This window comes from Syngnathus scovelli, chromosome 16, assembly GCF_024217435.2.
Source record: "Syngnathus scovelli strain Florida chromosome 16, RoL_Ssco_1.2, whole genome shotgun sequence".
Taxonomy (NCBI): Eukaryota; Metazoa; Chordata; class Actinopteri; order Syngnathiformes; family Syngnathidae; genus Syngnathus; species Syngnathus scovelli.
Genome location: NC_090862.1, coordinates 2,193,409 through 2,208,572, shown reverse-complemented (window position 1 = coordinate 2,208,572; position 15,164 = coordinate 2,193,409). Strand labels below are relative to the sequence as shown.

At 41.4% G+C, this 15,164-nt stretch overlaps 1 protein-coding gene across 17 annotated transcripts in view; it reads left to right on the top strand.

The window, feature by feature from the left end:
* The window catches only part of nfixb (nuclear factor I/Xb), an 87,135-nt gene that overhangs the window by 59,678 nt on the left and 12,293 nt on the right, over window positions 1-15,164 (top strand). For 7 of the 17 annotated variants that reach the window (XM_049743895.2, XM_049743892.2, XM_049743896.2 and 4 more), the window contains 7 exons: window positions 6,518-6,583; window positions 8,198-8,272; window positions 8,699-8,819; window positions 9,437-9,472; window positions 9,869-9,999; window positions 10,791-10,865; window positions 13,645-13,773. In XM_049743895.2, coding sequence (XP_049599852.1) covers window positions 6,518-6,583; window positions 8,198-8,272; window positions 8,699-8,819; window positions 9,437-9,472; window positions 9,869-9,999; window positions 10,791-10,865; window positions 13,645-13,773 — 633 coding nt within the window. The remainder of the gene's footprint in view (window positions 1-6,517; window positions 6,584-8,197; window positions 8,273-8,698; window positions 8,820-9,436; window positions 9,473-9,868; window positions 10,000-10,790; window positions 10,866-13,644; window positions 13,774-15,164) is intronic. The other 10 variants (XM_049743898.2, XM_049743907.2, XM_049743891.2 and 7 more) reach the window with 6 other exon arrangements.

Here is a 15,164-nt window from a genome sequence, read left to right as displayed (position 1 = left end):
ATCCATCCACCCTTCACCCCCTGCTCTCCTCCACTGCTCTGCCAACAAGTCTCTTTCTTTCTCATTCCTTCTTTTATCCTCTCTCCTTCTCTCGTCGTCTCTCTTGGCGGGGCAAAATGTTCCCACAGCTCTCACAATACCCCCCCACCCCAGCCACCCTCTTTTCTTCCTCTCTCATTCACTCCTCTTTTTCTTGTCTCTACTTCTCTATACTGTCTGTCTCTACTCCCTCTTTTTCTGCCGCCATTTTTTTTTCTCACTGTCTCCCTCCCCCTTCATTCTCAGCCTCTCTCCCCACATTCCCTGGCAAAGCCTGGCATCACATGATCTTCTTTTCCACTTCTGCCCAGACCATGGCCCGCATAAAAACACATGCACGTACACTGACACGTTTTTAGCTTTCAACCTCGGTTTCTCCATGGAACATATACTGTACAAATATACTGTGTTTGTCATCTCCGATTCTTATTCTGCAAGACTTCTGAGAAGTATTCAGGAACACAAAAATCCTAAAATAATACCAAGGTAGTTTGAATGGAAATCTAAGTTGAATATGTCAAATTTGACAAACACTTGCTCTTTGCTCTTGCATATTTGAGTTCCGAGAGATTTTTGGCGCCTCAAATATTTGATCTGATGAAATGAAATATGCCAAAGTAAAAAAAAAAAAAAAAAAAAAACTCCACCTCCCTCCTTAAATCTCTCCCACAATTTATCTTGTGGAGGTAGATTTATTTACCATGTCTCTGCCATGTGTCCCGTTGCTAACATAGGACATCTGCTGGCCAAACGACAGAACTACATCCTCATCTCATATGGTAGAGTAGCTTAAGCAGTTCTGCAGGAGGAAGAAAAAAAAAGTCCAATGTTTCTCTAGGGAGAAAATACTTGAAAATAATACATCTTCTCAATGCTCCATATAAGCCAAGCTTGATTATATCCATCAATGTTATGCAGAAAGCCATGAGAACAAGCAGACGTCGCCCCCCCCCCTTTCCTTCCCCTTGTCCAGCTTCCCCTGTACATCACAGCTCATCAGCATAGGCACAGATAAAAGATAAAAGAAACAGTGTGTGTGTGTCGAGGTGGAGGGGGGGGTATTCACGGGCAGCCAGCCAGCCACCCCCTCCACTCAGCCCTCCATCTTTCCATCCCTTGCCCTCGTCTCTCTCCCATGGTTGATTCCCTTTAGGCCCTTCTCACCCCCCTTCGCCCGCCCGCCCGCCTCACCACTCTGTGGCATTGGCACTGGGAGGGCGCAGGCGGCACACAGACGGCCACGCAGATGGGCAACGGGCAATGCAAGGGCTGCCTCCCCACACCTGCTTCTTGCTGGCACAGGGCTCAGGCTACGGCGTGCACGTGCACATACTCATACATGTTCCGAAAGAAAGGGAACATCGTCCCATGTGAAACACAGGCTACTAAAGAGCATGCATACATGCTTGTGTGCTATAAAGAAAAAAAAAAATCACTGTCTCCCTCCCACACGCTCAGTCACAGATGTTTACATGCTTATCTCCAACTGTGCCTCAACATGTGCTCGCCAGATATTTTTTTTTCCTTTAACATATATCATGAGACACAATATCACATCCTTGTAAAATCACGCGCCATATTTTTAGCCTCACACCCCCACACAGTCACACTTGCAGCGAAACGCGTTTCACAATTAATCGCCTGGTGTTGTCTTGTCACATATAATGTCATACCAACCATTCAAAGGACTTCATAAAAATGTCCTCGTGTTCATTCGACAGCAATAAAATGATCGTTTTGGTGTCGGTAAGTGCCACTTTGTTTCCTTTAACTTCGGGAAATGTTTCGGTGTGGAGCTGCTGGTTTAATAGTTAGGGAGTGGTGGCCAAAATAACTTTCAAGGAAAGCCCCTAAAATAGTACGAGGGGGAAATCCATCCTAAATCAGAAAATCCCGGTGTTATTCCCAAAATTTCCGAAGGCTTCGTCTTCATTTGTAAGCACACTAAATACTAAATCAGCCATCAGTACAGACTGTAATCTTTTTAATAGTGTCGTATTAGAAGTTTGCCAGCGACCCAGCTTCAGCATCCTCTCGTCCTCCAGATGTGACAAAAAAAAAAGACCACAAAATATCATACCATTGCCAAAACGGATAACGAATATGCCTCGACGGCTTTGTCGGCAATTACCACAAAGTAGCTCACATCCAATGCTATCTTAATAAGATAATCTCAATGATGACATTTAAAGATAACATTGAATTCCAATGCTAGAGGAGAATTTTTGGACAATTTAAAAAAAAAAAAATTAAATACACCATGCTTAACTTGATTGAGATTGCTGGAAGATGGCAGCCAAGAAAAAAAAGTATCATCCTAAACTTTCCTAAACTACAAACCAGAGGAGGCAAGGGAAGAGGTAGAACATGTGGATGTGGAGTGGGTGAAGGAGGAGGTGTAGGAGGAGGAGAAGGAAAAAAAGATGTTGAAATGAAGTCCAATAAAAGAGCCGAGTGAACATCTGTGTGGGATAGCCGTGGGGATTAGGAGGGTTTGGAACATTTTAAGCGCATTAAAGATTTAAAAAAAGGGTCAGAATGTTTAGCAACATACTGATAAACCTCTTAAGCGAAACCCAATTGGGGAGGCTGCTTGGGTTTCTTTATCCAGAGGCGAGTAGATGGGGGGGGTTCAAGAGGCTGCTGAGAAAATTGAAAAAATAGTGTGGAGGGGGGGGGCACATAGACATAAATGTGACGCTGAGCACTTATTAACCATTACATTAAGTACACTTGCAGAATTGAGTGCGATCCAATGCAGGAGTCAAAGTTTTCACTTTACGTGGGAAATAATCTTTCTGCATGATTCCCTTTGATTAGCAAGTGCCAAGATTTTAAAAACATACCTTGGGTTTTTTGATTCACTCCACTGCAAACTTTGTGTGTCACAATTAGAGCCGTCGTTATTAAATATTTGGGGGGAAATGAATAAATATAAATAATGATGAATAATTGCTGTTGAGAGGCTGACATGAAAGAATTTGGAACATCCTAAAGTGAAAAATACGATTTGAATTACTCAATTAATATGATAATCGATTAGTTGACGATTAATCGGTTAATTTTGATAGCATCTTTCAAATTGAGAGTCATTGTTGGGGTTTTCAAAGCTGCCAAATTCAGAATTTTCAATTATTATTCTCCCTATTCTATCTCAATGCACTTGTCCTGGGAATCGGCTTGCTTAATCCAATGCATACTAAATTCCCATTTGTGCTTGAAACTTTCCATCACATCTGGCCATAGATGTGTGGACACACCACCACAAGTGAATTCCCACATTTACCCAGAGTCTGATACTGAGCTGTTGCCGGTACCCGCACACTGGAGCTGGAATGACAGGCTTTGGACCAGCATTGCTACTTGCCATAACTCATCTAGACAGATGAATAGCTAGCCCAAAAAGAGTGGCAGAAGGAAGACAGAGATGAAGTGGGTGAGAACAGTGGTGGACTTGTCCGCAGAGCTTTCAAGCAGTCGGAGGTGGAGGCCTCTATCATTTGACTGTGAAGTGAACCGTGTCTGCATCTGCGCAGCTCGCCCTAAATGACACTGTACTCAAAACCAAAAGTTGACAGTCACAACGGAGCAGTGGCTTGTTTCCATGTTTGTATTGGAGTACTTGAGGCTTCTTGTATCTCACTGATGTCAATTTTTTTTTAAATCACTACGATACAGCCACCGAGTTTAGGAATAACAACCATTTGGGGAAAGGCTCCAAAGGGTCATGAGGTCATCCTTGAATGAATTCACATCTTACCATTTGTATAATGTCTTAGTTTTAGCTGGACACCTGAATGGCCGATTCATTTTACTTTTTGAATTTATTTGGCAGCACCTTTATTGTTGATTAAGAAGCTAACAGCACTTGTGTGGCTTTTAGCAAAACTAAAAACAGTTTCAATATTGTCAAGAGCCAAAACACAATTTTAGCGCTAAATATCATATAAATTTAAATCAACGTACGATAGAAATTTCTTTTCCTTGATCGCTTTGGTCAAAAAAAAAAAAAAAAAAAGGTAGCCGTCAAGGCGCAATGTTTACTTGAGTGTTTGCTTGAGCACTCAAGAAAACCTTTAGTGGAAAAAAAAAAAAGAAAGGCCATTTGTTCGTCAGCACTTGCATCCTGTATGAATACGTACACTCTAAATGCCTCCATTAGTGCTAACAATGGCTGCACATGAGTGACTGCGTGTTTATTTTTCACAAGTTCAAGTGGCTCTTAATGATTTAGCCTTGCGCTTCTGCATCATTGAGTGACTCAAAATAAATCCTTTTTTTTTCACCTATAGTTTTCACCTATACATGTATAGAATTTGCCAAATAAAAAATGTCACAGTTAACCTTTTGTTTACAAGTGTGAGGAGTGTATCAGTGGGAGTACACTGCTTTGACCGGGCAACATAATGTGTGTGCTAAGTGTGATAACATGCTGTATTTGTGTGTTTGTGTATTATCTTTGGAGGGGCATTACCAAAGGGGCCTTGGGGCGACTGTGTGCACTAGATAAGGCTGATTCATCTGTATTTCAATATGTGAGTGTGTAATAGCATTTTTTTTTTTTGCAAGGAAATGAATCTATGTTGTGTATGAGAGAATTTCAACGTGTGTGTGTGTGTATAGGTGAATAGGGCCTGTGGGTTGGAGATGTTTTTTGGCAAGGGTCTAAAGAGCATCAGCTGGAGCAAGGTGCTCATCACAATACATAGGCACATTGTTCATATTGACAGATGAGAGTCTCGACACAATCGGCCCCTATGAGGCCCCTTTGCATCTTTCCAAGGTGTGCACATAGTAAAATCTGAATTTGATACCTGTGCATTAGGGGGAGCAAGTTATTAGAAACTTCTTTGGCAGATAATGACAGTTCCTTTGTTATTTTTTTATTGGTGGATTTTTTTATTTTTTTTACCAAGCAGGAAGGTTGTAAATTTAATGTTTGTCATTGTAATGATTACCATTGAAGTTTGTTTTTTTTCTAAAATAATCTCGACCGTTCCTTCATAACACGATATGAGTTTGCTGGACATTAAGTTTCATTAAACTTTTACGGCAACATGGGCCTCGTAGGACCGCGGTCTAGTATCCCGCCGCACTCCATTAACAATACATATACGCTGTCATTTTTTTTTGTTTTATCTTTAAGACCATTGGGTCTGTGTGAAACAAAAAACGGCACGCACGTGTATGTGTGTGTGCCTCTGTGTGGATGTGTGTGTTGGTTTGGGGGTGCCGTCAGCTAGCAGGAATGCATGAGTACCGCCAAACCTAAGATGGCTGCCAAGCGCTAAGATGGCTGCCAGGATGCTGTAGAGCGACAGTATGATAGATAAAGAAAAACACAGGCGGGCAATAGGAAATTTTTTGTAAAAGTAGACCCCAGGAGGGCATAGTGGTCAAAATATCAAAAATGTCTCCCTGGGTGATTATAATTGTTTTTTTCCCCCCCTCGTTGTGTGTTGATGGGTAGCCACCACGAATGGTGCTGCAGTGAGCTGGCAAGCAAAGCTTCAGTGCCACCCAAGATCAAAATCACTAGGCTTTGAGGACTTTGACATTCAGGAGCAGAGTAGCGGCTGCAAGGAGCCGTATTCTGGTCCGGGCCAAATGTTCCCCTCTTGGCCCTGGAAGGCCTCAATGCCACAACTCTGTGTGCTAATGGGCTTGAATGGTACAGACCATAAAGCTCCACAAGGCTGCTTTAAGTAGTCCAAACAAACTGAGCTGAAGCAGGCAACTCTCTGCCTGCCTGCTTGTCCCGATACAAGTTCACATAAACACACAACGATACACTCCAGACAAATTCCCACAAGCCCAAAAAAAAAGTACATTTTTACTATCACCCTTCATCTTAGATACCAGCATGAAGGAAGCCAAGATTTTTTTTTTTGGAGACCGCAAATAACTTACGATGACCCAGACCTTTTGCGAAACTAGTAAAAACAATCTAAACATTCCTCAAAATGTCACAATTAGACCTTGACTGACAAATTACCTCTGGGGAGACTTCACCTTAACATCGCTCTGGGACCGGACTATAATAATACTGTGGGTAGGAAAAGGAAAAAAAAACATTTTAAACAGACTATAAAGAGGATAATGAGCACTGGCACATTTTATTGTAAATGTGGTTTAATATCTTAGGATATAATTTGCTTTTTTTATGAGAGTCGACGTAAAATGAACTAACGCTTGATTCTCAGTAGAAAGTTTACTCTAAAACAGGTTTGAAAAATTTCCAAAGCCTACTATTTGTTGAAGCACTGAATTACTCTACTGTATGCATAATTTGTGGTCTATAATTACAAATTTGGTTATTAAAGCTAAAACATCACCTGGTCCTTTCCATAAATTCTGAAAATAACCGATCGCAACATATATGACTTATTTCTGGCATGAAATTCCTCGAGGCTTGGATTGCTTTCAGACACCCGTCCACCTGAATAACCTTGACTCTTTCACTTTTGTCATGTTTCAGAACAATCAGGACAATCAGACAACTCAAACCAGCAAGGAGAGACAGATGTCAAACCCCCGCCAAATGGTAACGATGCATTTATACACTGATCTCACAATTTAGGGACTTGCACATACTTGCATAAATGGTTTCAAATGGCTGTCAGCGCCGGGGGGCCCAGTATAGACACCAACACACACTTGTGCATGTACTACACCTACTGGACATAGAGGCCTCTCTGAGAGCAAGTGTGTCCCAACAGAATTTGGCGAGGTTTATTATGCTAAGGAAAGCTGATGGTACCGTAGTGTGGGGATTGCGGTGGGCCACTCATAAATCACACTGACGTTATTAGAAGATGGGAACCACATGGCCGCTGCAGAGCTTAGCACTGACCTCATACGCCGTCGCCGTTGTGGTTAACCCTGACATTGCTTGACTGAATGGGGAGCAGAAGGGAAATGAGGAAGGGGCTTGTAGTGAGGAGATAAACAAAGTAAGGAACGGAGAAGTGGAATGGAGGGATGGAGTGAAATGAGCCTCATTACATATAGGATTGGTTGCGATGGGAAAATCGAATGTCGGGATGAAGAAGTGACCAGAAGATTGCAAAGATCTTATAAAACACAATTAATAAAATAAACTAAATGACTGTTAGCAGAAGATAGGACTGTACAGTTTTGTATTAAGAGGGAATAAAATACTTGACACGAGCACACTTGACCTCTACGAATGTACTTTTTGAAAAATATGCTCGAACGCAATACATTTTTAGTTATACTAGTTCTTTTAGCGACTTGCCACAATGCTAACATTAGTGTTAGTGACTTGCTTTTACAACCTTTGCGGCACACTAAAGACATACAATCAGACAGTGTTTATTTCAAGATGTGACTTTTCTTTTGTAACGCTGACAAATCTTGATTGTGTTTAGCGTGTGTATTTATTGGCTTGGCTTCTTTCTTCGGACACTTAACATGTATTCACCGCTGTATATTTGTACTCACCACAGTGTCTTAAAAGTAAATTATACCTCCTGTCTGTCGGTGAAACATACAAATGAAAAGAGAAGTGTTGTTTTCGACTGCTACTAAATCCTAAACTGAATTGCGACATACTTGCGACTTCACTTTATAACACCGTCAGTGATCATCTTTTGCACGCAATCTGGCCGGTTTAGAATTTGATAGCTATACGTAAGAACTTTATAGCATCCCATCATTATTTGGCCCCCAATTGTAGCATAACATACTTTTAATATCATTGTGGTCCACTAAAAAAAACTGCAGAAATCAGTTGAACAAAAATGTTATGGGTGGAAAGGAGAAATAATTACAATGGTTACAGTGATTTGCACTGGTTTTACTGCTTCTGTGGTTACACAATTAAAAATGATAAGAGCGATTAATTATTCATTTTGTTTTAATGCGGCTAAAATGATGCATTCTTAAGTCACGTTTAGCCTAATTGCTGTGTGTGTGCGTGCTGAACTGTCAAAAGAGAAAAAGAAAACATATTGGAACCAAAAGGCCTCCTGAACCTTATAGAAAACACATGTTCGCACTGTATGACACCAGCCTCGTGTCAACCCTTTTGCACTTTACCCCAGCGTGCTCATGTAAAGTAAAACACAGTATGTGTGTGTACGTCCATATCTACAACATGTGCCACGCAGCCCTCACTCTGTTTTTTTTTACACAGGCCACTTGAGTTTCCAGGACTGCTTTGTGACTTCAGGGGTGTGGAACGTAGCCGAGCTGGTCCGCGTGTCACAGAGTGAGTCATGACTATAATTCACCCTGTCAATCTCTCCAAAAAGTCGCACAGTTCCTATCATTTGTTGCACTGCTGCTTGTATTCAGTGAGACAGCCTTGCAGCTAAGTTAAGCACAGCAGCAGCTCTCTTTACAACTGGTAAAAATTTGCAAGGGGGGAGTAATGCACATTTTATGACATAAATTACAATTTTTGCTTGAGCTCACTAATTCGTTTCATATGTCCGTCCAAAACTTGATATAACTTGTTCCATTCCTTTTCCTGGTTGGCCAGCCACACTTTTGAACTGAGTGCTACAATAAAAAAAGCTAATATTAGCACACCCGCACATTTAAATTAGAAAGCAAACAATTAATATGTATAATATATATTTAGCAAGTGTATCAGTTTTGCTTTTGTGATTTTAAAATCAATTTCTCTATCCAGCCCCTGTCGCTACGGCGACCGGCCCCAGCTTCTCTCTGGCTGACCTGGACAGCCCTGGATACTACAACATCAACCAGGTCACCCTGGGACGACGCTCCATCACCTCCACTCCTTCCACCAGGTACTCAATCATAGAGTATTATAAACTTGACAGTTTTAATATTGTCGGCACAATCTAATGAGAAGCCATCTGTACTAAAAAATATGCTCAGTATAGGTAAATATGAGAAAAGCAAATTATATGACCGCCCGGGATATATTTCTTTTTTTAATTGGCCAATTAATTTTTTTATTGTTTCTTTTGTTTGTGTAAAAATAGTTTGGTATGTTTATTTATTTTATCATTATATTTTTATATTAATATATTATATTATTATGTATTCATATTATATTATTTTTTAAATTATGTTATTTTTTATTATTATATTATATTATTAAATTTCATTCGATTGTGCACATGTACCTAAAATTTGGATCAGTCTGTAGACACAAACACAAACACCCTCAACGGTGACCCTTTATATTAACACTCCTCATTTCCTAATTGTTTAACTACTGAATTCTACTCTTGTGCTTAAGCTTCTTCTGCTTTCTGATTGTGCTTTCTCCTCCCCCTCGTTCTTCCTTCCTTCCTTCATCACTAATCCCTCTCATTTCCTTTCATTTGACCAACCGATACATCCGTCATTCTGTCTGATGTTTGGGTGTCTGTTTTTCCTCGCTCGTCTTACGCTGCAGGACTGAAATGGAGCTTTATGCAAGTCTCCCACGGAGGTACACTCATCGCTGCATATCTCCCTTGATACTAATGTAACACAGATCCCTTCATCACACTCGCACAAAATCCAAGCACACAATTTGAAGCGCTTCAATGCTTTCTGCCCCTTGTATTTTATTGTTCACAGATGTGTGAGTGTATAAGAATGTGCAATCACATGCAGAATGTATCTCGGCATCACATAACATTGTGTGTTTGCTTTTTCGTGCTAGGTTGAAAGTTGATTCAGCATGTTGAGTAAAAATCCCGTCTCGTATTACTTATAGTCCTCCGTGGCATGAAATGTAATAGAGTTGAACTTGAATGTAGGTCATCTATACTGTATTTAACCACTGCAAGGCCAAGTTCTTGAGCACAATGAAGAATCAAATAATCTCCATCTTCCTTCTCAGCTCTAACAAGCGCAAGTCCATTGACGACAGTGAGATGGAGAGCCCGGTGGATGACGTCTTCTACTCGGGCCGCTCGCCGGCAGCTGGCAGCAGCTCGCAGTCCAGTGGTTGGCCCAATGATGTGGATGCAGGTAATCCGTCTAGTTTCATTGCGATATTTGAATTATTTCATAAAAAAATGAATTATTTGATTGAGCCTGACAGGAATTTCCAAACACTTTTTTTTTCTTACTAAACAAGGCCTGACTAGATGAAGCTCCGCCCCTTAATTCACAATAATGCATAGCACTTCAAGATGCTACCAAAGTTTTATATAAACCAAAACACAAAGTTTTATTTTTTTTTTTTAGACCAGTGCATCTCAAATCTTTTACACCAAGTAGCAACTTTAAAAAATATTCACCCTCCAACTACCTTCATTTTGTACAACATTAAAATACAGTAGAATAGTCGGCCTAAGTGTTCAAAAAGTCAGGCCATGCTTTTCTTCCTAAAAAAATCAATTTCATGCTGAATATGTTTTTCATTTTGGTCATTCTACTTCAACAGCCACTCAAGCTGATTAGAAACTAATTGGTAGACTAGTCCATATACTATGTGAGGAGTCCCAAAAGAGAAATTTGAATTGTATATAACTAGCCAATGTATTTTGTGTTTTACTGTGTCATTTTTCCAAATGTTTTTTTAATTTTATTTCCATCCCACTATCACTCCTACTCACATGCTGCCATTTTAATAGCACTGCTGTAGCCATGAAACTTTAGAATAGACACTTGCTGCACCCTATAACGTCAATCCCCTAATGTCCATTATTTAACCACCACCTCTCTTTCTCCCCCCCCATCTCATTCTTTCCATCTTTTTCTGTCTACTCCCCTCTTCCATTGTTAACTCTTCCCTTCTCCCCTGTTTGGCCTTTCAGTGCAGCACCATTTGGCCAGTGTGCAGGAGAGGAAGATTAAGCATGAGAGCGATGGAGTGCAGTTTCCTTACCATGGTTAGAGCAACATTAAACATTATACTGTGTACATGTACTTTTCATATATGGCTCACACCGACCTCACCTTTTGCATCTTTCTCTGTTTTCTAAAGTATATCCTTTACCTTTGAACTCTTCTCCTTCTCCTGTCTTCATCACTCGTGTGTCGTGTTTTCTGCCTATGCTGCTGCTGGGTGGGGTAATGTTTCTGCCAGATGTCTGCTGTTGTCCTCCGTGGATTTACCAAAGCCTTTTGGTTGCCCAGTATCTCCATCTCTGTCTAAGTGGGGGGGAAAGAAAACCCTGGTGCATTAAAACATATCAAAAATCAAAACAAACCTGTGTTCAATTTAAGATGCATTTGGAGCAACCCGAAATTTCTTCTTGTGTCAAAAAAAAAATGTTGATCGCCACTTTGGGTGTTACAAAGCAACTGTTGAATTACGGCGTTTGGGACTATCCTGCTCTTGATTGTCTAAACAGAGCTGTAGAAGGTCGCCCCCACCTGCCATAGACCTGCCTCCCAACCATGGCACATGACCCAAACAAATAGCACTAAAGGCACCCAGGTGTATCATCAATGCGCAAGATGCCTTCTGTCTCCGAGACGCACTTCACGCACGTTTTACAAAAGATGCACATACACACGTGCAAAAGCATGATTTTTATCACACTCTCTTTCTGTGACATCCATTCACACATACACACTGCCCAATCTGGAGAGGGGCTGTGTTCCAGTCCAGATGGTGCCTCCATGTGTCTGCAGTGGAGGGAGCTACTGGGTTACAGCAGACATCTGCTCTGGTGGTGCTGGTGATGGTGTTGAGAGTGATCGAGGGGTGGAGGATGGGGGGGGGGGGGGGGGGGGAGGCCTATGCCTGCTCTCGAGCTAACTCTCAACCCGAATGAAAAGCTCTGAAGCTTAGCAGGTGATCATGTGATTCATCATGAGTTTTTCTGTGCTGCTTTGCTTGCTCTCTCTCTCTTTCTCTATGCCTGCTTGCCTCCTCAGTGGTGGGAAAATCTTTAAATGCTGCTTAACCATTTGGGGGGGGTTGCCAAGTATCTGTGGACTTTCAATAATTGTGTTGGGATGTGTGTATGTTGTGGAGGTGTCCTTGCGGTGCCATCCCTTGTTTGCCATATGAGAGTGTTAATGATGTGTAAGCTCGTCAGCTAATCAAGGATTTGCTTTAGGCACATTATCCTTTTTTTTCTTTTCCAAAATCTGAGTTTTTGTTTGTGTCGTACCTTCTGTCATGCTTGCACATGTGCGTTCTTGTCTTGGAGTGTTTGCTAAGAACCTGTACTGTGACAGTTGGAGGTTTGTGTGGTTGCCAGTCTGTTAATATGATAAGACTAGATGATTCCAGTAGCGATCGCCGGTCAGTCTGCTACGATGTGATCCCGGAACCTTAATATGAATTTAGCACATTTGCACCAAGCTGCAAAACCACCATAGTGCACACCATGGAATAACACTTTTTTTTTTTTTTGTACAATTATAAATTAATCACATACATAATTCTCAATAAACCTTTTTTTTTTTTGAAAGGAAAAAATAATGTGTAATGCTCAAACTGCTTCATAATATATAATATAATATAATATAATATAATATAATATAATATAATATAATATAATATAATGTCCACATCATTGTACGATTCTATACTTTTATTTCCCCACGAGTGTCTGGCTTTGTAGATTATTGTAGCCAGAGCTTTATTTCAGAAGTCAAGACTGCGGTACTCTGCAAAGGTCAATGCACCCTTTGGGTCCGGCCCTCAAACTATTCTAAATTGCACCTTTTGCATGACCACATATCAAAATAAGTTCCCTCAGCGCCGGCCACACGAGGCCCGGATCACAGCAGCGAGCCTCTTTTATCTGTAGCTCTCACACTTTTGGCCATGTTTCTGGTCCACTGCTGAGTTGGACCTATAATTAGCATGGCCATTTTTACCAAAATGACGAATGTTTCATCCAGGTCTTCCACCTCAGTTGACATTTATAGACGAGGGTGGGGGGGAATATATTTTTACGTGCGTGCTGGCCATGCCGTCACCTCCGGTTTCCCAATTAACTCCTTCCTCCATCCATCTGCAGCCTCTTCAGTGGCAACTTGCCCAGTGCTCACCATCCTGCCACAACAGCCTGTGCATGTGTGTGTATAATTTTAACGTGATCCATAATGTCTTTAAGCGGTATTATGAAATGCCCGATGTAGTTGCAAAGTGTCTGCTGTTGATTCTCATTCATTGGAGGCGAAATGTAGCTGTTGTTTGTGTTGAACGTTGCGTCCCTTTGCTCTGGATGGAACTTCCTGGTTGTAAGATGTTTGCTGAATCGGAGTCATCACATTGGCTTTGGAGGCCATATTTGTAATCTTCAGTCGGCTTTTGCACACCATTGGACATCCTATTTGGATTGCCACTATATTTCCCAGCTCTCCTGTCTCCTGATACTCTGCGCCCAGTCACGCTCCTCGCCCTCCCCGTCACTTCCTTTTTTTTTTTTACTCTGACTTCTTCAAACATGGCCTCTCATCAAGCCCCGCCCCGACGTCCCACGCCCATTCTGACAGCTAGGGTACAGCTCGCCAACAAATATAATCTGTTAAACCAAATCAATGATGATTCCAAATGATCTTTGATTTCAATCATTTGATTCTTGCAATCAAATTCAAAAGACTTTTTTTTTTTTTAATATATAGAGTCAAAGTAAGCAACGCAGCCATGTTTCATTAAAACCTCGTCTCTGTTCTGCCATTTTGTTGATCCCCTTTTTTTACCAGGACTGTCATCGCCTGGTTCTCTTAAGAAGCCGGGGAAATTCGATTTCAGCGCCCTGTCCTCCCAGACGAGGTCCCCCCGCATGGCGTTCACCCACCACCCACTGCCAATGCTGGCGGGAGTGAGACCAGGTGAGACCAACCTAGCTCCAGACCCTAATCGCTCCCTCCTCCTCCCCCCCATCAACCCCCCCTTTATCCTCCTACCCACTCCCACCACTTGAGCCCCCACCCCCCCCCCCCCAAAAGCGGGAGCAGTGTTTCGGGGGAAATGAGAGCGGCTGGGAATTGACAAATTTGGCAGGTAGCTCTTCTGTGCTCGCCTCTGCCTCCTCGTCTGTGTCTTCTAACATTGGAGGGTTTTTGGTCCGACTGGTGACAGCTCTTGGGATTCTGGGCATGTGCTTTTCTGTGCTTGGTAGATGGTGAGAGGTGGCAAATGATTTGCCTACTTACGTGCTTGAGCTCCCTCTTGCAGTTTCGCCTTGATTGTCATGCATTTGAATCCAAGTAAAAATGATGTGGCCACTCTTCTTGAATGTTCTGTTTTGTCATATACACATTTACCGTGAGCTTATTGTTGATAGATATTGTCACGTCACACTGTTTATCTCATTTCTTTCCTCTGGTTGGATCCTATTTTAAATGAATTTGCCTTCATTTTCATAAACACTGATTGATCAAGTGATCCAGGGATCACATCTGTTTTATTCAGACTGGCAAGAGCAGAAGATTAGCACTTGGAGTGAAATGCTTTGTGAACCAGCTGGTCCTCCATCACGCCGAAGCAAGAAGCTCATGATAACAGCAGATATCAAACAAAGCCAAACGAGTCCAGACAATAAATCGCAGCTCTCCTAATTTTATCGCCACTGCACAGATAAAGCGAGAAAGGGGGGGAGGTTCTTCTCCTATTTGGAAAGGCTACATGTGTGAATCCGGCCAAAAGAAGAAGCTCTCTGCAGATAATTTTCCGTGAGCTTTTTGTGTGGTTCGGGTACATTAAAGGCTTATCAAGCCATCAATCCAGTATGAAGTGACGAGGCTGCCCGTCCGTTAACTGTTGATTGGCTGCGGGTCCAGCTAACCCATCTCCGTTGCATTTACAAATTTGCAGATATTCACAACAATGTGTATTATTCAGATTTTTATTTTTTTTCTTTGTCTCTAAAGCCTTGTTAGAAGTGTTCCCATGTTGGTTTAAGGCTTCAACCACCATAGTATTTATTTATCTATTTATTTATTTATCTGTCCATCTATCTATTTTTATTTATTTATTTATTTATTTATTTATCCATCCATCTATTTTTATGTATTCATTTATGTATTTATTTATTTATTTATCAATCTATCTTTTTATTTTTATTTATTTGATATTTGTTTATTTTGACCCTATTTTTATTTGATTTTATTTTTTTGCTACCTGCAACTAAGGGATCTAAGGCGACCGTTATCGCGAAGCACATTCGAGCTGTCCTCACACGGCACGGCGCCGCTTTTGGCCATGATGCTGCTCCCTTTAT